At 54.5% G+C, this 23,003-nt stretch overlaps 1 protein-coding gene across 2 annotated transcripts; it reads right to left on the bottom strand.

Moving 5' to 3' along the window:
• Positions 1–1,050: 1,050 nt before the first annotated feature.
• Positions 1,051–9,909, bottom strand: ZNF629 (zinc finger protein 629). 2 transcript variants are annotated; one of them, XM_066275715.1, is made up of 3 exons: positions 9,745–9,909; positions 6,939–7,044; positions 1,051–6,785 (listed from the first exon to the last, which is right to left on the bottom strand). In XM_066275715.1, the coding sequence occupies exons 2-3, from the start codon at positions 7,009–7,011 to the stop codon at positions 4,270–4,272; spliced, it is 2,589 nt and encodes an 862-aa protein (XP_066131812.1). In that variant the 5' UTR covers positions 7,012–7,044; positions 9,745–9,909; the 3' UTR covers positions 1,051–4,269. The 2 variants fall into 2 exon arrangements, with proteins under 2 accessions (XP_066131812.1, XP_066131813.1); XM_066275716.1 differs by lacking the exon at positions 9,745–9,909 and adding an exon at positions 9,304–9,411.
• Positions 9,910–23,003: the final 13,094 nt, after the last annotated feature.

Raw genomic sequence — 23,003 nt, forward strand, 5'->3', positions numbered from 1 at the left:
GTCGGGACCAGTTCTGATGGACCGCAATTGTCCCCAGGGCTGGGAACACAGAGGGCATGAGATAGCCTTCATGACTTCTCCATGAAAAGCAAGTGGCTCCTCTCCCCACCCCACCCCTTGCTGTCCGGATAGAGAAGGGGAAGGAGAGGCAGTGAACCTGCTCAGGGAGTGTGGGAAGACAGCTTTCTGGCTGGAGCTCTTTCAGAGGCTCCTGGCAGACGGGGGGCAGAGGCAGGTGATGGGTTAGAGCAAGTGTTGACCTCAGGCTCAGGAGCCACAGCCAGACCTAGACCCAGGAGATAGCACTGCAAGCCGCCATGGAAGATCTATTGGAGCGGCCCTGGCTGGCCCGGGCAGGCCCAGTGAGGGGGAAGAGGCTTGCTGGGTGTAGAGCCTACCCTTGGTCGTTCTGGTTTCCCTCCCTGCCTTGCTATGGATCTTAGGCAGCGGCTGCTTCCCCGAGCCTCAGCTTCTCGGCCACATGGTGACAATATGGTGATAATGGCCTGAGAGTGAGATGACAAACCAGGCCTCCTCCAGCCACCTCTCCTCAGGTTCTAGGAAGCTGAGGTCCAGAGAAGGGGTTGAGCAGGTCCAGGACCCTGGTAGACCAGGGACGGTGACGCCAACTTCTGGAACCCAATCTTCGGAGCTTCCCCACGCGGGAGTCGGCGGGGGGGGGGGGGGTGCGGGGCTGTGGCCAAAGAGGCCTCCCTGGGGCTGCACAGCTGGACTGGAGCCACCAGCCCCACAGTCACCAGGCAGCCACCCAGCAGTCAGCAGGCTGCACCGGTGCCAAAGCCGCACATCAGCGAGCTGCTTGGCTCTGCCACACTCAGAGCACTTCTCCCCCTTCTCCCAGGGACATGGACTGTAACTCAGTAAGCCTTCACCAGCGCGCACGACACGGGACCTGAGGGCCTTTGGGAAGAGCGTGCAAGGGCGACCTGCAGCGGGGCTAAGCTTTTCAGGTTACATGTGGACTGTGGCTCTGGGAGAGGACCAGCTCTTTCAGCGGCTCTAGGATTGAAAAAGACAGGAAACACCTGGGAAATCTTATTCCCTTTATTCTCTTCAACTAATCAACATGACCACCGGTGACACAACACTGTTATTGACACACAACACTCAAAAGTGGGGCGTCTCTTCACTTCAGGGGGGCGAGTTAAAGGAGTGGGGCTTCCCTAGTGGGGCAAGGGAGTCTGGGTGCTGCTCACCGCAGGGGCAGTTGTCATGGAACCCACCTCTCGGTCGTGATGGTTTCAAGTTTCCCGTCATCTAGGATTCGTGCTCAGCTCTTTCCAGTTCCCATCTGACCTCCATATCCATGGCAGTTTCGAGTTTCACCCTGAGCTCAGGTCAGTTTTGCCTCTTCCCTCTGCTCTCACCAATGACTGTGACCCTCTCTGTTGGGCTCGACAACCAGGGCGCTTCTGAGTGGAACCGGACAAGGAGGGGCCTTCCAGACTGAGCTGACCCCAGGGGACTAGAAACGGCCACCTCCCCAAAACCAACTCCCTGTTTAGTTTCTCCCAAGAGGTAGCTTGTTCTGGGAGGGAAGCACCGACTAAAGGAGTTTGGGGAGGTGGGCAACAGAGAACAGGTCATACCCCGAAGGGCTCCAGCTCGGCCCCTTTCCTGCTACAGAACCCCAGACTCCAACCCATCGCGTCCACATCATTCACGTCCCGGAGCCCACGCTCCTGGCCCTAACCCATTCCTACAACATGCGGGCACCCCTACTACATATGCTACCCCCAGATCCACAAGAGGCTCGCAGTGGGCCTTGGACCACACTGACCCCCTCCCCCAGGACTGCCCCGAGCCTGGAAGGCCGCTCCCCACGACTCCTCTGGAGACACATTTCTGGGACCTGTTCCTGAGGGCATTTGCTTCTAGCTTCAAAAGAGGTCTGTCCGCAACTGGAGTTCCTTTCTGCAACCATCGTCGAGGTGGGAAATCTGCTTTGAGTCAGAGGGCCGTCTCCTCTCCCTGTCTCTGTGGGGACGCCCTGCCCTCTCCCCCCCATGCAATGCTCCTCAGTAGAGATTCAGCAGGCAGGCTCCTTCCTTCTCAGTAGTGCTTTCCGACTGGGACTTGGGGCGAGTGGGGCTTTAATGCAGATGGTCAATGGTCCAAAGGGTCTCCCTGCAGTCGTAGGATGCCTGCCTTTTCCTTCCCCCCGGCGGGCCCGGGTTTTCCTCCTACAAAATTTCGGTCTGATCCTTTGACTTGGAGGGTCATCCCTTGGGGGCAGAGTAGAGGACAGGTGAAGGACTTTCACCTCTTGAACTTTGGGTAATGAAATTAGAGGTCTCTTCCACAGCTTTGTAGGAATCTGAGTCCCCCTCTCCAGGGAGGTGACTCCTGAAGGGCCCCCCACCTGGCACGCTGGTTCTCTTACCCCAGGACCCTAGCCAGTCACTGGTGCCAGCATGGAGTCAGTGGGCACTTCCTTTGGACCCAGCACCGGATGGAGTCTCCAGGGTTGTGGGACGGGTTCTTGTTATGGATGTTTCACGAGTTTTCTCCAACCATTTTAGAGGGCACGTTCCTCCCCTGCCCCCCCCCACACACACACACACGCACAGTCATGCCAGCGGGTTCGGCTGGGTTAACGAAGTGTGTGTGTGGTGTGAGGACAGGAGAGCGCCTGGCGGGGGAGTGTGGGGCCCATGTTTCCACTGGCTGAGGAGGGGCCGAGTGGGTGGAATCTGTCTCTTCCCAAGACCACGATCGGATTGGGTGGTCACCATTCAGAGGGCTGCAGGTACGGGGTGAGGAAGGTGGTCAGGCCTCCACAGACTCTTCAGGGAGCCACGGTCCCTTCTGCGGGGTGTTGGGACACCCATCACTGGGTGCAGGCTGGCTCAGAGGAGAGAGGTTTGAAAATAGGTTGCTGGCTAATCAAAGCTCTCTATTCTGTCAACTTGCCGGCACTCGTTGCCACAGAGGATCTACGTGTGGCTCTTGCTGACTTGGAGAAGGGCAGTCTAGGGGCAGTCAGCACACACAGGCCTGGAGTCTCTGAAGGGCTTTATTCTTTGGAGGTCGACTAGCAGCGATTCTCTGTACTGAGGACAGAATTTGGGGAAACGGGCTGCAGCAAGACGAGTGGCAGTTAGACGTCAGGAGAAACCTGACAGTGAGACCTGAGATGTAGCGGGAGGGGCCCCCAGAGGCCCCTCACAACAGAAGTCCCCAGGGAAGGGCCGCCCTGCCTGGCTGGGGGAAAGCTAGCGGCCTGGCTGGGCTCTGCCTGCAGCGCCTACATATTGCAGTTTAACAAGCTCCCAGAAACAGGGGAGACAGTCCACAATTCGCTGGGTTCCGTCTCCCCTGGGTTTCTTTCCCTCAAAGCACTCTAACAGAATCCCCTCACTCTTCCCCCTATATATTTTGTGGTGGTTTCCCAGTATTCCTACAGTTTTTTTATGTACCCCAAACTTTAGCCTTTAAAAAGGCACAATATTATTTTTTTCCTTCCCCATTTTTGGCTTCTTTCTGCTAAGGAATTCCACGGGCCTCTTCCTCTAACACACACAATTCATCTAGAACTGGCCTTGTACCCTGAGGAACTCCTGGTGCCATGAGCTGGGCTTTCTTTTCCTAGTTCTTGGGTTATTTCTTTTCTGTGGGTCTGAGGGCTCCTCATCACTTATTTTTCTCCTGCCTTTGTTTTCTTCCTCTTCCTGATCCGGCCAATTCCCACACTCCTCCCCACTGAGCATTTGCCTCAGTGTAACTGTCCAAGGCTTCTGGGAATAAGCCTCCCTCCCTCCCGTCTGCCAGTAGGTGTGAACGCTGTGGGACAAGCTCGTGGGGGTTCTTCTACACCTTCTGAGGGTCGCTGCTCCCAAGTCAACGCCATTGCTATGTTCCCTGCACTTCCCCGACCCTATAGTTTGACAAGGATTTTGGTACAGTTTTTATAGGTTGTCTAGAGACTTATTGAGACCTCATCCTACAATTAATAGGGCTTTTATCCGCTATGGTTTATAGGGATTTTCTGCTACAGACTTAAAGGGCTTTTTTTTCCTACATATTTATAGGGGTTTCTAACCCAACAGTTTTTCTCTACTGCATTATAAGTGGTTCCCACCAACAATTTTATGGGGTTTCTCATCACTGATGTAAAAGCACTATTTTTCTTTTTTTAACCTAGGGTCCTTTATCCTCCACATCTCTACAATCTCATAGGGTTTTCTTCCTTTTCTCGCATAGTGTTTGGGGAGATCCAGGGTCCCTCCCCTGGTCCCCAGACCCATTTCACAGGGCAACCCCTGGGTGGCAGCTCCTATGGAGAAGGAGCGCCGCGACTTCTGTGAAGCCGTCTCCACACTCAGGGCACAGATAGGGCTTTTCTCCCAAGAGGGTCTCGGTGGTTCCCCCTTCCCCACGGCTGCCGCTCCCCGTGGGGGTGGGGGCCTCTCCTTCACCTTCCTGGCTGGTGGACAGGGCGGCTGGCTCTGGAAGGGGGTCTTCTGGTCTGGGGGACTTTTCCTGGGTGTGGGTCTCCTGATGCCGGAGGAGGGCCAGGCGGTCGGGGAAGGAGGCCCCGCACTGGGCGCAGCCGTAGGGTCTGGCCCCTAGGGGGCTCCTGAGGTGCTGCAGCAGCACGGAGGAGCTCTTCCCCGGCTCGGGGCTCTTCCGGGCCTTGCCCCCTGCGTGGACTTTCTGGTGCAGCAGCAGCTCCGAGCTGAGGCCGAAGCTTTTTTTGCATTCAGGGCATTTGAAAGGCTTTCCAGTTAGGAAGGGGCTGGGCCCCGCCCCCTCCGCTAAACCAATCCTGTACTCGGGGAAGAGGAAGGGCTTTTCGTTGCCGTGCGTGAGCTGGTGTTGGAGGAGCACGGCCCGATCCAGAAAGCTTTCTCCACAGTGGGAACAGATGTAGGACTTGGAGGAGAGCAGGCCCAGCCTTTGGCCGAGGCTCTCCTGCCCCTCAGGCATCTTAAAGGGCTGTCCTGGGGGGTCAGCTCTGCCCTCTGAAGCACCTGGGTAGGAATTTCCTCCAAAAGGGAGCCTGGGGGGCCGGAACTGTGGAGGCTTGGGGGCCGGGTGTGCCATGAGGCCATCTGGATTCTTGTAGGGGTTTTCTCCGATGTGGATCCTCTGATGCTGCAGGAAGATGCCCTCGTCGTTGAACCCCTTTCCACAGACAAGACACTTGTGTGGTTTGGCTCCAGGGGGCGGGGTGAGCAGGGCTGGGTCCCCAAGCCCCAGCAGAGTGTCGCCCTGAGCTCTCCGGGCTGGGGTCTTCCCTCTTTCGTGGATCACCCGGTGCTGCTCGAGCTCGTGGGCCTCCAGGAAGGCCTTCCCGCAGTCGGAGCACACGAAGAGGTTCTCGTCCATGTGGGTGCGCACGTGGGTGATGAGGTTCGAGCTCTGGCTGAAGCTCTTGCCGCACTCGGGGCACTTGTAGGGCTTCTCGCCCGTGTGGGTGCGGCGGTGCTGGATGAGGTGCGAGCTGCGGATGAAGCTCTTCCCGCAGTCGGAGCACTTGTAGGGCTTCTCGCCGGTGTGGATGCGCTGGTGGCGGATGAGCGTGGAGCTCATGATGAAGCTCTTGCCGCAGTCGGCGCAGATGTAGGGCCGCTCCCCGCGGTGGATGCGCTGGTGGTTGATGAGGTTGGAGCTGACGCTGAAGCTCTTGCCGCACTCAGGGCACTTGTAGGGCCGCTCGCCGGTGTGCGTGCGCTGGTGGCGCAGCAGCGTGGCGCTGAGGGTGAAGGTCTTGCCGCAGACGGGGCACTTGAAGGGGTCCTCGCGCAGGTGGGTCCGCTGGTGCTTGATGAGGGTGGAGCTGTGGCCGAAGCTCTTGCCGCACTCCAGGCACTCGTAGGGCTTCTCGCCGGTGTGCGTGCGCTGGTGCTGGGTCAGCTCCGAGCTCTGGATGAAGCTCTTGCCGCACTCGGTGCAGCGGTACGGCTTCTCGCCCGCGTGGATCTTCTGGTGCTTGAGGAGGTTGTGGTTCTGGCCGAAGCGCTTGCCGCACTCGGGGCACTTGTAGGGCTTCTCCCCGGTGTGCGTGGCCTGGTGCTGGATGAGGTCGGAGCTGCGGTAGAAGGCGCGCCGGCACTCGCCGCACTTGTACGGCTTCTCGCCCGTGTGCGAGCGCTGGTGCTTGATGAGGTTGGTGCTCTGGGTGAAGGCCTTCTCGCACTCGGTGCACTTGTATGGCTTCTCGCCCGTGTGCGTGCGCTGGTGCTGCACCAGGTTGGAACTCCAGCTGAAGCACTTGCCGCAGTCCGGGCACTTGTAGGGCTTCTCGCCCGTGTGCGTGCGCTGGTGCTGCACCAGATGCGAGCTCTGCGTGAAGCTCTTGCCGCACTCGGAGCAGGTGTTGGGCCGCTCGCCCGTGTGGATGCGCTGGTGGCGAAGCAACTTGGACCACTGGCTGAAGCTCTTGCCGCATTCGTTGCAGATGTAGGGCTTCTCGGCTCCGGAGGGGCGGCCCTGCACCAGCTCCCGCAGGCTGGACTCATTAGCCGGGACCACCGGCGGGCTGTTCCATGTGGTCAGGGTCCCCCACTGCCAACTGGGCTCACAGGCCTTGGTCCAGTCTGATGGGGTAGGGACTGCCTCGGGGGCTGAGGAGTCGGGAGGGGTCTGGTGCTCCAGGGGACTGGAGTGACCCGGTGGAGTTGGGGGGTCCTGGGAGGGTCTCTCCAGGGGCATCTCTGGTGGGTCCTTGAACTCTGGACTCTGAGCTGGATCTCCCAGGATGATCTCCTCCCCAGAACTGTCCTGCTGAGGGCTGTCCTCTTCATTCCCACTCTCAGCACCTACAGAGAGAAAGGGAGTCTCCAGCCCCCATCTCCTTTCAGAAAGGCGGGTTCGGTCTCTCTTCCCTCCCCCGGCTGCCCCCGGAGTCCGGCCCCTCCCTGCACGGGGGTCACTGTCCTGTCAGGACTGCAGTCCTCGCTTGTGCCCCTCACCTCTGTGAGCGTCGCTGGGGCTCAGTTCAGGCCCCCGCGGATCTGGGCCCCACAGCACTGTTTCGGGCTCCATCCCGGAGCTCAGCACCGCCCTGTTCCAGGGACCCTGGGGGAGGAGAGACAGCACACAATGGGAGCCGACCTCCCACGTTCTCCGTACCCCCCTGCCCTCTCCCCCAAGCCCTCAGTCCTCTGTATGAAAACTTCCGTTTTCTACCAGCCTGTGTCTCTGGGCATTAGTTCTCACCACGCCTACCCACTCGGGCCCCGCAGGCCTGATTCCTGGTCCAGATCTTAAGATCACAACGAAGCAAGTAGGTGAGTTTAAGAGTGTAATTAAAAGCTCATCAGTTATAACCCTTTGAGCCCAGGCTGGGGGCTGGAGAGGTCTGACACCCCCAGGGAAGGAGGTTCTCACCCCTTCTCTGATGCCCAGAGGCTGGGAAACCTGTTCTTTCGCTAATCAGAAGAAGCTCATTAAGGCTCTAATTTTCCTCCTTAATGGGGCTGCTAATTGGGACCAATAAACTTTCCTTAAGAGCCTCATAGAGAACTGAGACGGCCTGGAACACAGAAAGAAAGGAAGGAAGAAAGAAAGAAAGGGGAAGGGGAAGGAAAGGAAAGGGGAAAAAGAAACCACTCTGATTTTCCTGAGGCAACGGGGCCTCCGAAGGATGAGGCCCCTTCCCGTTGTCCCAGCACAGAAAGGCCAGGCCAGAGGCAGAGGGCGGGGGCATTCTAAAGGCACCAGGGGCTTGTGCCGGAATGACCTTGGGAGGGAAAGGGAAGGGGAAGGAGAGGGAGGAGTGAAGCCCCACCGCCCGCGGACTGCCTGCCGCGGGATCCTCATAATCTCACCCGGTCCCCCCCACCCCCAGTCCCGAGAGCAGACCCAGGAACCAGACTGTCCATTTTACAGATTAGGAAATCAACCCGCAGTGAGATGTCTCCCAGGTCACAGGCCAGGAAGTGGCACAGACCAGAAACGCAAGGTTCTGTGTCTGGCTTGCTCCGGTCTCTCGGAGAGGACGGTGACCTTGGGAGTCATGTGAAACTCATAAACGTGGGCTGCTGGCAGGGCCAGGTGATGAGGAAAGCTCGGAGCGAGCCTACTTGCCACGAGAATGGGACGGGGAAATTCCTGGAACCAAGAGGTCCTTGGCTGCAGAGGGGGGTTGGATCCAGTTACTAGCCTGACAGTCTGTGCCTATAAACTCCACACAGTCCTCCCCAGTGGCGCCTCCCCGTCAGTCCCATTCTGGTAGCGCCGCTTCTGTGCTGTTTCGTTGCTGCTGCGTGCTGTGCCTGGGACAGTGCCTAACACAGAACAGGTGCTCAATACGTTTTGTTGAAAAAGTGAAAAATGAATGAATGAGATGCCCCTTGCTCCTGGAAAACCTGTTTGTCCCCTTTAAAGGTCAGTTTGCAAGGGGGTGGCAGCAAAGAAACAGTTCAGAGTGGCTGCCTGGTAAAACACCCAGCTCACTCCAAAAAAGGGTGATTTGGGCCCTGGCTGGGTGGCTCAGTGGATAGAGTGTCATCCCAGTGCACCAAGGTCGCGGGTTTGATCCCCAGTTAGGTCACATGGGAGAAGCAACAAATGAGTACACAACCGGATGGAACAACTAAGTATGATGCTTCTCTTTCTCTCCCCTCTCCCCGTCTCCCCCTTCCTCTCTCGCTCTCTCAACTCAATGCAAAAAGGGTGATATGATTTTGGATTGAGGGAACAGGACAACAGGGAGAACTTCCCAATACTGAGACCCTTAAGAGAGTCCGTGGGCAAGCCTGGGCTTTGGGGGGCTGTATGGGATGGGTACTGGGGGGCAGGGGCAAACAAACACAGAAACACAGCTGGGGCTCGCCAGGAGGCAGCGGGAGGTAACCCAAGCGAAGCAGGAGCTCGCTGACCCTGCTAAATAGCAGCAGGGAGGCAGGAGTTCGACTTTAGGAAGTAAATTAATTTCTTCATCTCTGTAGCTCCTTGGGCATGAGACTGTCCCCTCCCCTTCTGTCAGTGTCTTTGGGGAGGTGGAAGCCGGCACCTGTGCGAAGCTGGGGCTGCCCGCTCTGAGGAGGCCTGGAAGGGGGCCCTGCTGTTTGCCTAGGACAGGTAAGGCCTTATGCACCTTGATTACTTGGAGAAATTCACACTCAGAGGGCCAGAGGCGAGGGAGGGGGTTAATGGCAAGGCCGCCATGGGCGTGAAAGGGGGCGCACCCAGACAGGCACTAGGTGCTGGGGCGGACCTAGGCCCGGCCCCGGCCCCGGCCCTCAGACCTCGAGCCAGGCCCACTGCAGAGGGAGGAAGGGGAGGAGGCTGCTTCGCCGAGAGGTGTGGACAGCGGCCCAGGGTGACCCTTACGTGGAGGCAGCAGCAGGCACACAGCCATCCTGGTCCCCGGGCCCCCACGGCCGGCCGCACCAGCCCAGACCCTGGGGTTCTGCTCCAGCTGGTCCCTGCCACCCTCTGTCGGTTCCCAGCTCCCAGCCCCGGGCATCCTCTGCCACCCGGGCCCCCGAGACTCCCAGCTGGCTGGCAGCTCCCAGCCCCGGCCTGGCGGTGGAATTCCCTCTTCCCAGAATGCCCACGCCTCCCCTCCCCCACAGCCAGACCCTCGCGCTCTTCCCATAATCCTCGGCCTCTGCCCCCCTGCCCGGCCCCCAGCCCTACCCCTGCGACAAGGGGCCAGGGAGGGGGCTCAGGCCCGGGCCCACCCACCTCCCTGCCCCATTGTTCCCAAATGCTGTCCCGGGCCCTTCCCCTTTGGGCCACCCCTCAGGAACCCAGGCGTCCCCAACTCACGGCTCTGGGGGTCTGGAAAAGGCGGAAGGCAGAATCCAGCCCCAGGGGACTTAACCCCTTGAATGCCCTGCCTAGGGGGGGTGGCGGGCTAGATGCCGAGGACTCTGGGGTCCTTCTCAAGGGGTGATCCCAGGCTGAGGACCCGGGGACCAGTTCAGGGTGACTGGGACGGAGCAGGAAGTGACCCCAGCTTCCCGGGTCCCTCTAGCCTGGAGTCAGAGCATCAGCTCTATGGGATTTAACCCTTTGCCTCCCACAGCCCGAGAAAAGCAGAGGACGGGGAGCAGGGAGGTGGCTGATCCGATGCCCGGCTTTCTGTCTCCGGTGGGAGCCGACTCTCCGGGAAGCCCAGTGAGAGTGAGGGTCTCCGGGTTTCTGGCCGCTCTCCATCTCTCAGGGGCTCGGCCAGCTGCTCCTAGGAAGCCGATTGGTGGCTGTTGGTCCCCTGGGGCCTGCCTTTGTTGGGACTTAGACCCAGAGATGGTCCCCGCACCCCCACCCCCACCATGCCCTGGTTGTGGGATTGGAGCGGGGACTGGCAGGGCGGATCTGAGAGGGAACACCTTACAGAATAAAAATGGCTTAAATGAAATAGTAGGTCATGGCAGCAAGAGTTTGGGCTGAGGGGCCAAGCGCAGCCAGGAGGCATTTGTGGCAGCCTGTGCTCCTGGCCCCGGCCTCACCGGGAACTGTGTGTGGTCACTTTTCTGCCATTTGCTACCCTCAGGGAGCGGGCTGGCGGCAGCGGGAGGCCAGTGGGCGCTCTCTAACCCAGGAGGGCAAGAACCTTCACCAGGAGCCCGGCGGGCACTCACCTCCTAGCAAAAGAAGCTTGAAAAATACTGGGCCTCCCAAGGCCCAGGTGACCTGGGCTCCCAGTTGTTACCTCCTTGATCGCATTTTCCGTGGAGGGGGGACCGCATGCCACCCCGTTCTCCAGGAGAGGAAACCAGGGTGTGAGAAGCGAGGCCAGGTGCTGAAGGCCAGGCCCTTACTCTGATCTACACGTGTGTGTGCTGAGTCCGATTGTTCCTGGGCATGGTGGGGAACGCAGAGGTGGGAGGAAGCCCGAGCTGAACACGAGTTGGGCTTTCTAACCTCAAGAAGTGTGTGTGTGTTAGAGACACAGGAATTACAGGAGAATGGGAGCTCTGCCTGTCCAGAAACGTGAGAGCCCGAGAGGAACAAACCACGTGTCAGAAATTGCTCAAGAGCCCGCAGCGCCCCTGGGCCTGCATCTGGGATGCAGCGCGGGGCCACCAGGAGGCCCTGCTGGGCCACCCTGTGCTCACAGACGTAGCCGTGCTGCTCCCCACGCCCCCTCATCTGGCCATGTCTCCATCTTACCCCTGGCTCCCATCACCTGATACCTTACCTGCCCCTCCTGGCTCCCCTTACTCTACTCTTTGTCACATGTGTCACCCCGGACAGTATTCCGGTGTGTCCGCTGCCTGTCTCTGCCCATCCCTCCTGTGCACACACATGAATGTCGGCTCCACAAGGGCAGGGTTTGGCCTCTTGGACTCCCTGCTGCCTCCCTGTCCCCTAGAACAACCTCTGGCATGGAGGTAGTAGGTGCTCAGTGCATGGCATGAAGTCATGCGTTGTCTGTGTGCATTGTCCCACGTCTCCAGATCAAGCCCCCGGCAGGACAGACAGACCCCCACTGGGCTCCCTGAACAATCCCATTCCTTCAGACCCGCCCCCACTCCCCTCTCGCCCCTCACTCGGAGAGACAGGTGGGAGAGGACAGCTTGGACTCAGAGCCCTGGCAGACCCAGCCCTGCCCAGCCTCCCTGGCCCCCCAGGGCTGCAGAAGCAAAGCTGACCCCGACACGGCGAGTCCCGGACAGCTGTGCCTTGGAGGCTCGCAGCGGGCTTTAATTTGGCCAACACAGTTTTGTCTTAAACAGAATTAACTGCCATATTTAAAAACCAGTACATTTCATATAAAAATCCACATTTCATGCTTCTTTGGAAAAATCCAAAGATGTGGCCTCATGACCCAAATTTCCACATGGCAATAACTGGTGGGGCGGTAGCTTCTTTAGGGGCCCTGGCTTTCCAGTTCCTCCCAGTCTTTACTGCTCTTATTGCGCCCCCCAGTGTGAGGCTGAGAGGTGCTCTGAGTATATCAGACCTTTCACTGTCGATGTTCCAGTGCCCATTACTGCAGGTCTGTGTCTCCAAGGACAAAGTAATAAATGAGGGTGACATCTGCCGACACAGTTACACTATGTGCCAGGCACTGCTCCAGGTTTATGTGTACAGTCAGGCGCCACATAACATTGTCAGGGATGGATCACATGTGTGACAGTGGTTCCATAAGATTATAATGAAAACAGAAAAAAAAAGAATAAAGATTATAATGGAGCTGAAAAATGTGCCTGGTGACACTGTAGCTGTGGAAACATCATAGCACAAGGTATACTCATATGTTTGTAGTCATGCTGGCGTGAACAGACCTACTGCGCTGCCAGTCATAAAAAGTATAGTATAGTCCTGGCTGAAGAGCTCTGTCGGTTAGAGCTTCATTCTGAAGTTCAGAGGTTGCTGGTTCGATCCCCAGTCAGGGCACATATGGGAGCAGATCTGTGTTCCTGTCTTCTCTCTCCTGTCTCACTAAAATCAGTAAGTAAGCCCAACCAGGCGGTGGCACAGTGGATAGAGCGTTGGACTAGGATGAGGAAAACCCAGGTTTGAGACCCTGAGGTCGCCAGCTTGAGTGCGGGCTTATCTGATTTGAGCAAGGCTCACCAGCTTGGACCTAAGGTCGCTAGCTCAAGCAAGGGGTTACTAGGTCTGCTGAAGGCCCATGGTCAAGGCACATATGAGAAAGCAATCAATGAAGGTGTCGCAACGAAAAACTGATGATTGATGCTTCTCATCTCTCTCTGTTCCTGTCTATCCCTATCTATCCCTCTCTCTTAACTCTGTCTCTATAAAAAAAAAAATTTTTTTTTGTATTTTTTTGAAGCTGGAAACAGGGAGAGACAGTCTGACAGACTCCCACGTGCGCCCAACCGAGATCCACCTGGCACGCCCACCAGGGGCGACGCTCTGCCCACCAGGGGGCGTCGCTCTGCCATGACCAGAGCCACTCTAGCGCCTGGGGCAGAAGCCAAGGAGCCATCCCCAGTGCCCGGGCCATCTTTGCTCCAATGGAGCCTTGGCTGCGGGAGGGGAAGAGAGAGACAGAGGAAGGAGGGGGGGTGGAGAAGCAAATGGGCGCTCCCCCCATGTGCCCTGACCGGGAATCGAACCCGGGTCCCCCACACGCCAGGCCAACGCTCTACTGCTGAGCCAACTGGCCAGGGCCTATAAAAAATATTTATTTATTTATTCAGTGAGAGGAGGGGAGGCTGAGACAGATTCCTGCATGCACCCCAACCAGGATCCACCTGGCAAGCCCATTAGGCGGTGATGCTCTGCCCATCTGGGGTATTACTCTGCTGCTCAGCAACAAAGCTCTTCTTAGCACTTGAGGCAAAGGCCATGGAGCCATCCTCAGCACCTGGAGCCAACTTGCTTCAATAGAGCCATGGCTACAGGAGGGAAAGAGAGATAGAGAGAGAGAAGGGGAGGGGAAGGAGTGGAGAAGCAGATGGACACTTCTCCTGTGTGCCCTGACCAGGAATCAAACCCAGGACTTCCTCACTCTAGGCCGACACTCTACCACCGAGCCAATCAGCCAGGGCCATGATTTTTAGAGTACTCTTTCTACTTATAAAAAAAGTTTGCTGAAAAAAAAAAAAAAAAAAAAAAGTTTGCTGTAAAACAGTGTGCCTTGGTATACCAGAAGCAGCTTCATACTTCTTGTGTCCACTGTACCTCTTGATTGCATCAGTTTCTCTTGTGCCTGATTTAATCTCATGTTGTTTTGTACTGTAACATGCTGTACAGGCTTGTAGCCTCAGAGCGATAGGTTGTACCATACAGCCTAGGTGTGTAGTAGGACAGTGTTTTTCAACTGCCTATCCACAAACGAGTTAACTACCCCCATGTCTATAAAGACTATAGACCAAATGATTATAGACTTTATAATCTTCATATATGCTGGGGTGGTTAATTTATTCATGGCCCAGCATGAAATTTCTGGGGGACCAGCAGCATTCTGTGGACTGATGGTTGAAAAATGCCATAGTTGATAGTATATACCATTTAGGTTTGTGTAAGTTCACTCTATGATGTCCACACAATGGACCAATGACACCCTTCTCAGACTGCATCCCTATTAAGTGGCGAATGACTGTAGTAATTCCTTGAAACTTCACAACTCATGACACCCATGTTACTATAATCCCGAGGACAGATTAAGTCGCTTGTAAACAGTAAGCAGCTTACTAGCGACAAAGCTGGATTCAGACCCAGGCATGCTGATGCCAGAGCCCCCGTGGCTCTCAGCCACCTTTCTGTGCCTGGCCCGTGTGTGTCCGGAATGGCGGGGGAAGCCACTCAGCACGACATCCCCTCCCTCATCTGGCTCCAGGGGTTGGAGAGAGGTGCCCACAAAGGCAGGGCACCCCTGTTTGGGCTAGGCACTCTCCAGGGACCGCTTGTGGGCCATGTTCCGAGGGTGGCGAAGGGCACGCTGACTACCAGCAGCGGAGTGCTGTCCTGTTGCCCACAGTCTGCTGGCAGAGTGGCCACGAAGGCGAACCCTGGCAGGGGAAGCCCTGGGAGGACGAGGGTGAGCACCACGTATTTCACGTACAACCCACCACTGTGCTCTTCTCGGTCACGTCACGCCAGCCTGCTGCCGTGGGAGCAAGGCGGTCCTGGAGGTAGACCGGGGCCCACACTCTGCTCCACCCTCATGGCCAGCGTGATCCGGGGCCACTCACTTCGTCCCTCAGCAATTCGCCTTCCTCTTTCTGAAAGGGGGTGAGCTTCGATTCCCAGGATCCAGAGTGCTCAGATGAAATGCTGCACGACTTCTGAGCGGGCCTGCTCGAGCTGGCTCTGCCTCACTCCTCCGCCAGAGCACACAGGCCTCGGCCTGGTGCGCAGGAGACCGGGCCTCTGGGAGCCGTGTCCTGAGTGACCTGGGAGGGCGGAGGCCACGACCAGATGCTCCGATCCTCTGCTCTGTGGATGGGGATGCTCTCAGGACGGGGCCAAAGGCCCACAAGGTGACTCTGATGAGCTGTCTCCCCCGATGAGCTCATCTAACCACAGAGGTGGCGGGAGCTGTCAGACGCGGCCACCAGGAAAGGACGAGGCCTTCTTTTAGGAAGATGTGCACACCCACAAGGTGTACTGGGGACTCCTTTTCAGGAATGTGGTCCTCAAACGTGGGGCAAGAGCTGGCTCCGAGGACCTGGGAGTTCCCTTCTGCCTCTGCGAGTGTGGATCGGTCACTCCTCTGCCCAAGACCTCGAGTGGCCCCATAGTCTTCCAAGCTCAGGTCTTACCCCCGTGCTCACAACTCCCATGTTCTCTGCAGCTAGGAACCAAGCCCTCCTTCACATGCTCTCCCTCAGACAACTGCTCAATGGGTTCAAGTCCCAAATCCTCAGCTGTTAGCTGCCCCAGCCCCTTACCTTGTACCTCTGTAGTGTCATTTAGTTGATATTTTTCTTCAGTATGACTCGTTTTTCTTTTTTTCTTTTTCTTTTTGTATTTGTCTGAAGTGAGAAGCGGGAAGGCAGAGAGACAGACTCCCACATGTGCCCGACCAGGATCCACTGCATGCCCACCAGGGGGCAGTGCTCTGCCCATCTGGGGTGCTGCTCTGTTGCAACCAGAGCCATTCTAGTGCCTGAGGCAGAGGCCATGGAGCCGTCCTCAGTGCCTGGGCCAACTTTGCTCCAATGTAGCCTTGGCTGCAGGAGGGGAAGAGAGAGACAGAGAGGAAGGAGAGGGGGATGGGTGGAGAAGCAGATGGGCGCTTCTCCTGTGTGCCCTGGCTGGGAATCGAACCCGGGGCTTCCAGATGCTGGGCCGACACTGTACTACTGAGCCAATCAGCCAGGGCTATGAGTCATTTTTCTTAACTGAAAGAAATATAGCTGAGGAAGAAACTTAATCTCTGTAAATAGAAAATTGCTTGTATAAATGATAAGTAGAAAAATAAATACAACGTTAAATTACCTCAAAATTGTTCAAAGACCTAAATTTTTTTTTTATTTTTATTTATTTTTTATTTATTCAATTTTTTATAGAGGAGAGGGAGAGAGAGAGAGAGAGAGAGGAGAGACAGAGAGAGAGAAGGGGGGGAGGAGCTAGAAGCATCAACTCCCATATGTGCCTTAACCAGGCAAGCCCAGGGTTTCGAACCGGCGACCTCAGCATTTCCAGGTCGATGCTTTATCCACTGGGCCACCACAGGTCAGGCCAAAGACCTAAATTTAAGACCTTAAACTATAAAACATTTAGAAGAAAACATTAGGTTAAATCTTCGTGACCTTGGATTTGGCAGTGGTTTCTTAGATATGATACCAAAAGTACAAGCAACAACAACAAAATAGGTAAATCAGACTTCATCAAAAAATTTAAAATTTGTGTATCAAAGGAAACTATCAAGAAAGTAGAGACAACCCACAGAATGGGAGGAAACATTAGTAAGCCACATCTGATAAAGGACTCATCTTCAGAGCTCATACAGAACCATTACAGCCTGACCTATGGTGGTGCAGTGAAGGTGTCGACCTGGAACACTGAGGTCACCGGTTCAAAACCCTGGGCTTGCTTGGTCAGGGCACATATGAGAAGCAACTACTATGAGTTGATGCTTCCCGCTCCTCCCCACTGCCTTTCTCTCTCTCTCTCTCTCTCTCTCTCTCTCTCCCTCTCTCTAAAATTAATTAAAAACTTAATAAATAAAATCTTAATTTAAAAAAAAGAACCAGGCCCTGGCCGGTTGGCTAAGTGGTAGAGTGTCGGCCTGGCGTGCAGGAGTCCCGGGTTCGATTCCCGGCCAGGGCACACAGGAGAAGCGCCCATCTGCTTCTCCACCCCTCCCCCTCTCCTTCCTCTCTGTCTCTCTCTTCCCCTCCATTGGAGCAAAGATGGCCTGGGCGCTGAGGATGGCTCTGTGGCCTCTGCCTCAGGCGCTAGAATGGCTTTAGATGCAACAGAGCGACGCCCCAGAGGGGCAGAGCATCGCCCCCTGGTGGGCATGCCGGGTGGATCCCGGTCGGGCGCACGCGGGAGTCTGTCTGACCGCCTCCCCATTTCCAGCTTTGGAAAAATGCAAAAAAAAAAAAAAAAAAGTAAAAGAACCATTAAAATTCAACTGTAAAGACAAAAAAAAAAACCAATTAAAAATGAGCAAAGAAGAACAGAGGTGAATAAGTCTGGTGAGCTAGAAACCTTTGATTCTAGGAAACTCGGATAAGTCAGTAGCTTTGTGAGCACCGAATGAGTGGGTTTTGGAGCCCAGTGTGTTTTTACTTGCCCGCCAGGTGCAAGCTAGGATTAAAGATGATGGCCCACCAAAAAAAAATAATAATAATTTTTAAAAAATGGTCAAAGAAGTCAAATACACACTTCTCTCTCCAAAGGAGGTTTAAAAATGGCCAACAAGCACATGAAAAGATAGATGTTCAACATTATTATTCATTAGAGAGATGCAAATGCACACCAGAATGAGATGCATGCCATGTTACACTCACTAGGATGGCTATGATAATAAAAATACATATATACACATTATAAGTGAGATTAAGGAGATACAGAGACAGTCTCCCCTATGCACCCGACTGGGATCCACCTGGCAACCCCTGTCTGGGGCCAATGATCTGCCCATCTGGGGCCATGCTCCAACCTAGCTATTTTTAGCACCCAAGGTGGAAGCTCCAGGAAGCCATCCGCAGCACCAGGGAGATATGCTTGAATCAATGGATCCATGGATGCACGAGGAGAAGAGAGAGAGAGAGAGAAAGGGGAGGGGATGGGTGGAGAAGCAGATGGGTGCTTCCCCTGTGTGTCCTGACTGGGAAATCGAACCCAGGACTTCCACACGCCAAGCTGACGCTGTACTGCTGAGCCAACTGGCCAGCACCTAAAATGATTTTTTTTTAATCTGAAAAGAAACAATGTTGGTGAAGATGTGTAGAAATTAGAACATTTGTACATTGCTGGTGAGAATGGAAAATGGAATTGCCACTGTGGAAAAAGTTTAGCAATTCCTCAAAAAGTTAAACAGAATTAGCATAAACCCAGCAGGTGTATGCTGGGGTATATATGTATTCTCTCCAGACGTATCCCCAAGAGAAATGGAAACAAGTGTCCGCACAGAAACCTGTACACAAAAATGCTCACAGTACTGTTCATAGTAGCCAAAAAGTGGAGACAGTCCAAGCGTCTAGCAGCTTATGAACAGATAAACAAAATGTGGTTTGTATCCATATAATTTTTGCCATTAAAAAAGAATGAAGCAAGGCCTGACCTGTTGTGGCGCAGTGGTTAAACCGTTGACCCGGAACGCTGAGGTCACCGGTTTGAAACCCTGGGCCTGCCTGGTCAAGGCACATATGAGAGTTGATGCTTCCTGCTCCTCCCCCTGTTCTATCTCTGTCTCTCTCACTCTCACTCTCTCTCTCTAAAAATGAATAAATAAATAAATAATCTAAAAAAAAAGAGTGAAGCACTGATATATGCTAAAACATGGGTGAGCCTTGAAGACATGCTGAGAGAAACCAGATACAAAAGGCTGCATGCATGTTGTAGGATTCTGTGAGGCGCATCCACAGAGACAGAAAGCAGATAAATGGTTGGCAGGGGCAGGGGGGGCAAGTGACTGCAGATGTGATAAAATGTTGTGGAACTGGATAATGGTGATGAACTGATGTCACTGAATTGTGTGTGTGTGTGTGTGTGTATATATATATATTTTAAATTTTTTCCGAAGTGGGAAACGGAGGCAGACAGACTCCTGCATGCGCCCGACCGGGATCCACCTGGCATGCCCACCAGGGGGCGATGTTCTGCCCATCTGGGGCATCGCTCTGTTGCAACCAGAGCCATTCTAGCGCCTGAGGCAGAGGCCATGGAGCCATCCTCAGCGCCTGGGGCCAACTTTGCTCTAGTGGAGCCTTGGCTGCAGGAGGGGAAGAGAGAGACAGAGAGGAAGGAGAGAGGGAGGGGTGGAGAAGCAGATGGGCGCTTCTCCTGTGTGCCCTGGCTGGGAATCGAACCTGAGACTCCTGCACCCCAGGCCGACACTCTACCACTGAGCCAACCGGCCAGGACCTATATTTTTTTTCTTAAGTGAGAGGCGGAGAGGCAGAGACAGACTCCTGCATGTGCCTCGATTGATCCACCCAGCAAGCCCCCTACCAGGCAATGCTCTACCTGTCCTGCAGGCCCACTGCTCCATTGCTTGGCAACCAAGCTATTTTAGCGCCCCAGGTGAGGCCATGGAGCCATCCTCAGCGCCCAGGGCCAACTTGCTTGAACTATTTGAGCCATGGCTGCAGGAGGGTAAGAGAGATAGGATGGGATAGGGAAGGGTGGAGAAGCAGATGGGCACTTCTCTTGTGTGCCCTGTCTGGGAATCAAATGAGGGATTTCCACACCCTGGGATTATGCTCTACCAATGAGCCAACCAGCCAGGGCCTAGAATTGTATACTTGAAAAATGTTGAGATTGTGAATGTTACATGAATTTTACCACAGTAATAAACTACCATCAATGTTAAATTGCCACCTATATATTGTTGCCTAATTAAAGTGAGGCTCTGGGTCTAGGGGGCTTGTCTTGTGTTGTTGTACGAGAAAGAGAGTGACAGAGACAGAGACACAGAGAACTGAGAAGTGTGAAAGGCTTACCAATCTGAGACTTTCTCTTGGGCAGGACCTAATGGCCTGAAGGAGGACCAGAAGGACCACATTTCTCATGGTGCCATCTCAGCAAGCTGGCGGAGACCCTCTAAGGTCACCTGGGCACCACCTGTGCCGACGAGGGTGCCGTGTGAGTGCCAGTACGGTCCACGTCCTGCACAAAGTGCTGGCTGACGGGGAAGATACGGCTGCATTTCAACCCAGGCTTAGTCCCAGAGCCAAAGGCTGTGGTGCAGGGGCTGCTTCTACGCAGAAGACGGGGGGCTTGCTGTCTTTGTCAGCCCTAAAGGGGCACCTTCCTGAGCCCTACTCCATGTTTTGGGAAACCTGGTAGTGAAAATGATATGAACTTGATGACAAATAAGACTTTGTTGCTATTCTTTTTTTTTTTTTTTTTTTTTTAACAGAGACAGAGAGTGAGTCAGAGAGAGGGAATAGACAGGGACAGATGGACAGGAACAGAGAGATGAGAAGCATCAATCAGTTTTTCGTTGCGTGTTGCAACACCTTAGTTGTTCATTGATTGCTTTCTCATATGTGCCTTGACCACGGGTGGGCCTTCAGCAGACCGAGTAGCCCCTTGCTGGAGCCAACGACCTTGGGTTCAAGCTGGTGAGCTTTTGCTCAAACCAGATGAGCCCGCGCTCAAGCTGGCGACCTCGGAGTCTCGAACCTGGGTCCTCTGCATCCCAGTCCGACGCTTTATCCACTGCACCACCGCCTGGTCAGGCTTTGTTGTTATTCTTGTCTCCACCACGTTCCAGCTGTGTGACCCTGTGTTAATTGCTGGACCTTCTCTAAATCTCCATTTCCTCAGAAGAGGGTGAAGACTGACATGTGCGTACACACTGACCTTGAGCTCTGTTCCCTTCTTCCTGTTTTTCCAGCTAATTAACTTCAACTTTCATTTAAATACACTTTCTTCACTAAAATTAATATAACCATACAAAAAATATGATAAAAAATTAACTCCTCTTTCACCTGCTCCGAGTTCGACTATTTTTGCTGTATTTACTTCCTGTATTTTTTTTCTAAGCTTTTTTTTTTTTTTTGTATTTCTCTGAAGCTGGAAATGGGGAGAGACAGTCAGACAGACTCCCGCATGCGCCCTACCGGGATCCACCCGGCATGCCCACCAGGGGGCAACGCTCTGCTCACCAGGGGGTGATGCTCTGCCCCTCCAGGGCGTCGCTCTGTCGCTGACCAGAGCCACTCCAGCGCCTGGGGCAGAGGCCAAGGAGCCATCCCCAGTGCCTGGGCCATCTTTGCTCCAATGGAGCCTCGCTGCGGGAGGGGAAGAGAGAGACAGAGAGGAAGGAGAGGGGGAGGGGTGGAAAAGCAGATGGGCGCCTCTCCTGTGTGCCCTGGCCGGGAATCGAACCCAGGACTTCTGCATGCCAGGCCAACGCTCTACCACTGAGCCAACTGGCCAGAGCCTTTTCTAAGCTTTTTAAAAAACGTCACTGTACCCTGGCTGGGTAGCTCGGTTGGTTAGAGCATCATCCCAAAGTGCAGAGGTTGCTGGTTCGATCCCTGGTCAGGGCACACACAGGATCAGATCTATGTTCCTGTATCCCTCTCTCTCTCCCTCTCTTTCTCTCTAAAATCAGTAAAATAAACATTAAAAAAAAGAGTACTTTTAAAAAAATTCAAATAAAAACATAGTTGTAAGTTTTTGCTGTTTCATTGCCTTCACAGCCATGATTTTAACGGCTGTATATACAATTTCCACATAAACATATTTTTTTTAACTTTTTTTTTTTTAATTTATGTTTTACAGAGACAGAGAGTGAGTGAGTCAGAGAGAGGGATAGACAGGGACAGACAGACAGAAATGGAGAGAGATGAGAAGCATCAATCATTAGGGGTTTTTTTTGTTGTTGTTTTTTGTATCTTTCCGAAGCTGGAAACGAGGAGAGACAGTCAGACAGACTCCCGCATGCGCCCAACCGGGATCCACCCGGCACACCCACCAGGGGGCGATGCTCTGCCCCTCTGGGGCGTTGCTCTGTCGCGACCAGAGCCACTCTAGCGCCTGGGGCAGAGGCCAAGGAGCTATCCCCAGCGCCTGGGCCATCTTTGCTCCAATGGAGCCTCGGCTGCGGGAGGGGAAGAGAGAGACAGAAAGGAAGGAGAGGGGGAGGGGTGGAGAAGCAGATGGGCGCTTCTCCTGTGTGCCCTGGCCAGGAATCAAACCCGGGACTTCTGCACGCCAGGCCGACGCTCCACCACTAAGCCAACCGGCCAGGGCCTCAATCATTAGTTTTTCATTGCGTTGCAACACCTTCGTTGTTCATTGATTGCCTTCTCATATGTGCCTTGACCACGGGCCTTCAGCAGACCGAGTGATCCCTTGCTGGAGCCAGCGACCTTGGGTTCAAGCTAGTGAGCTTTGCTCAAACCAGATGAGCCCACGCTCAAGCTGGCGACCTCGGGGGTCTCGAACCTGGGTCCTCTGCATCCCAGTCCGATGCTCTATCCACTGCGCCACCGCCTGGTCAGGCCACATAAACATATTTTGCTGAGTCATTTCTCTGTTGTTGAATATTTACAGTGCTGCCACTTGTATAATACTTTGACCCTGGTTGGACAGTTCAGCTGGTTAAAGCATTGTCCTGAAGCGCAGAGGTTGCCGGTTCGATCCCTGGTCAAGGCACAGACAGGAACAGATGTTCCTACCTCTCTCTCTCTCTTCCTTCCTCTGTCGCTGAGATCAATCAATAAAAAAAATTTTTTTTAAACTTTAAAAAAAAAAAAACTTTGATGAACATCTCTGAGAATATGTCTCCCAAATTTTGACCATTTCCTCTTTTCTTTCTTATTTATTATTTTACTGTTTTCTTAAAATACAGTCTCAGAAATAGAAATATGGGGTCAAATCTGTGAGCATTTCTCTGGCTTTGGTGGTGCATAATCTTTTTTTTTTTTTTTTTTTTTTTTGTATTTTTCTGAAGCTGGAAACGGGGAGAGACAGTCAGAGAGACTCCCGCATGCACCCAACCGGGATCCACCCAGCACGCCCACCAGGGGCGAAGCTCTGCCCACCAGGGGGCGATGCTGTGCCCCTCCGGGGTGTAGCTCCGCCACGACCAGAGCCACTCTAGCGCCTAGGACTGAGGCCAAGGAGCCATCCCCAGCGCCTGGGCCATCCTTGCTCCAGTGGAGCCTCGGCTGTGGGAGGGGAAGAGAGAGACAGAGAGGAAGGAGGGGGGGGGGGGTCGGAGAAACAAATGGGCGCCTCTCTTATGTGCCCTGGCCAGGAATCGAACCCGGGTCCCCCGCACGCCAGGCCGACGCTCTACCGCTGAGCCAACCGGCCAGGGCCGTGGTGGTGCATAATCTTATAATTACTTGTAATTTGAAATGCAAGATATTCAGCCTCTATCTGTCCATCTTATCTGAAAGCTGTGAATGGAACCTGCCCTGGGGTGGCGCAGTGGCTGAAGCACTGGCCTGGAACGCTGAGGTCGCTGG

Source organism: Saccopteryx bilineata, chromosome 4 (assembly GCF_036850765.1).
Source record: "Saccopteryx bilineata isolate mSacBil1 chromosome 4, mSacBil1_pri_phased_curated, whole genome shotgun sequence".
NCBI lineage: Eukaryota > Metazoa > Chordata > Mammalia > Chiroptera > Emballonuridae > Saccopteryx > Saccopteryx bilineata.

Excerpts from the sequence above, each read along its gene's own strand:
- ZNF629 (XM_066275715.1), bottom strand. The coding sequence starts at position 7,011 with ATGGAGCCCGAAACAGTGCTGTGGGGCCCAGATCCGCGGGGGCCTGAA. Across the intron at positions 6,786-6,938 it reads CCCCAGCGACGCTCACAGAG|GTGCTGAGAGTGGGAATGAA; the intron begins GTGAGGGGCACA and ends TTCTCTCTGTAG.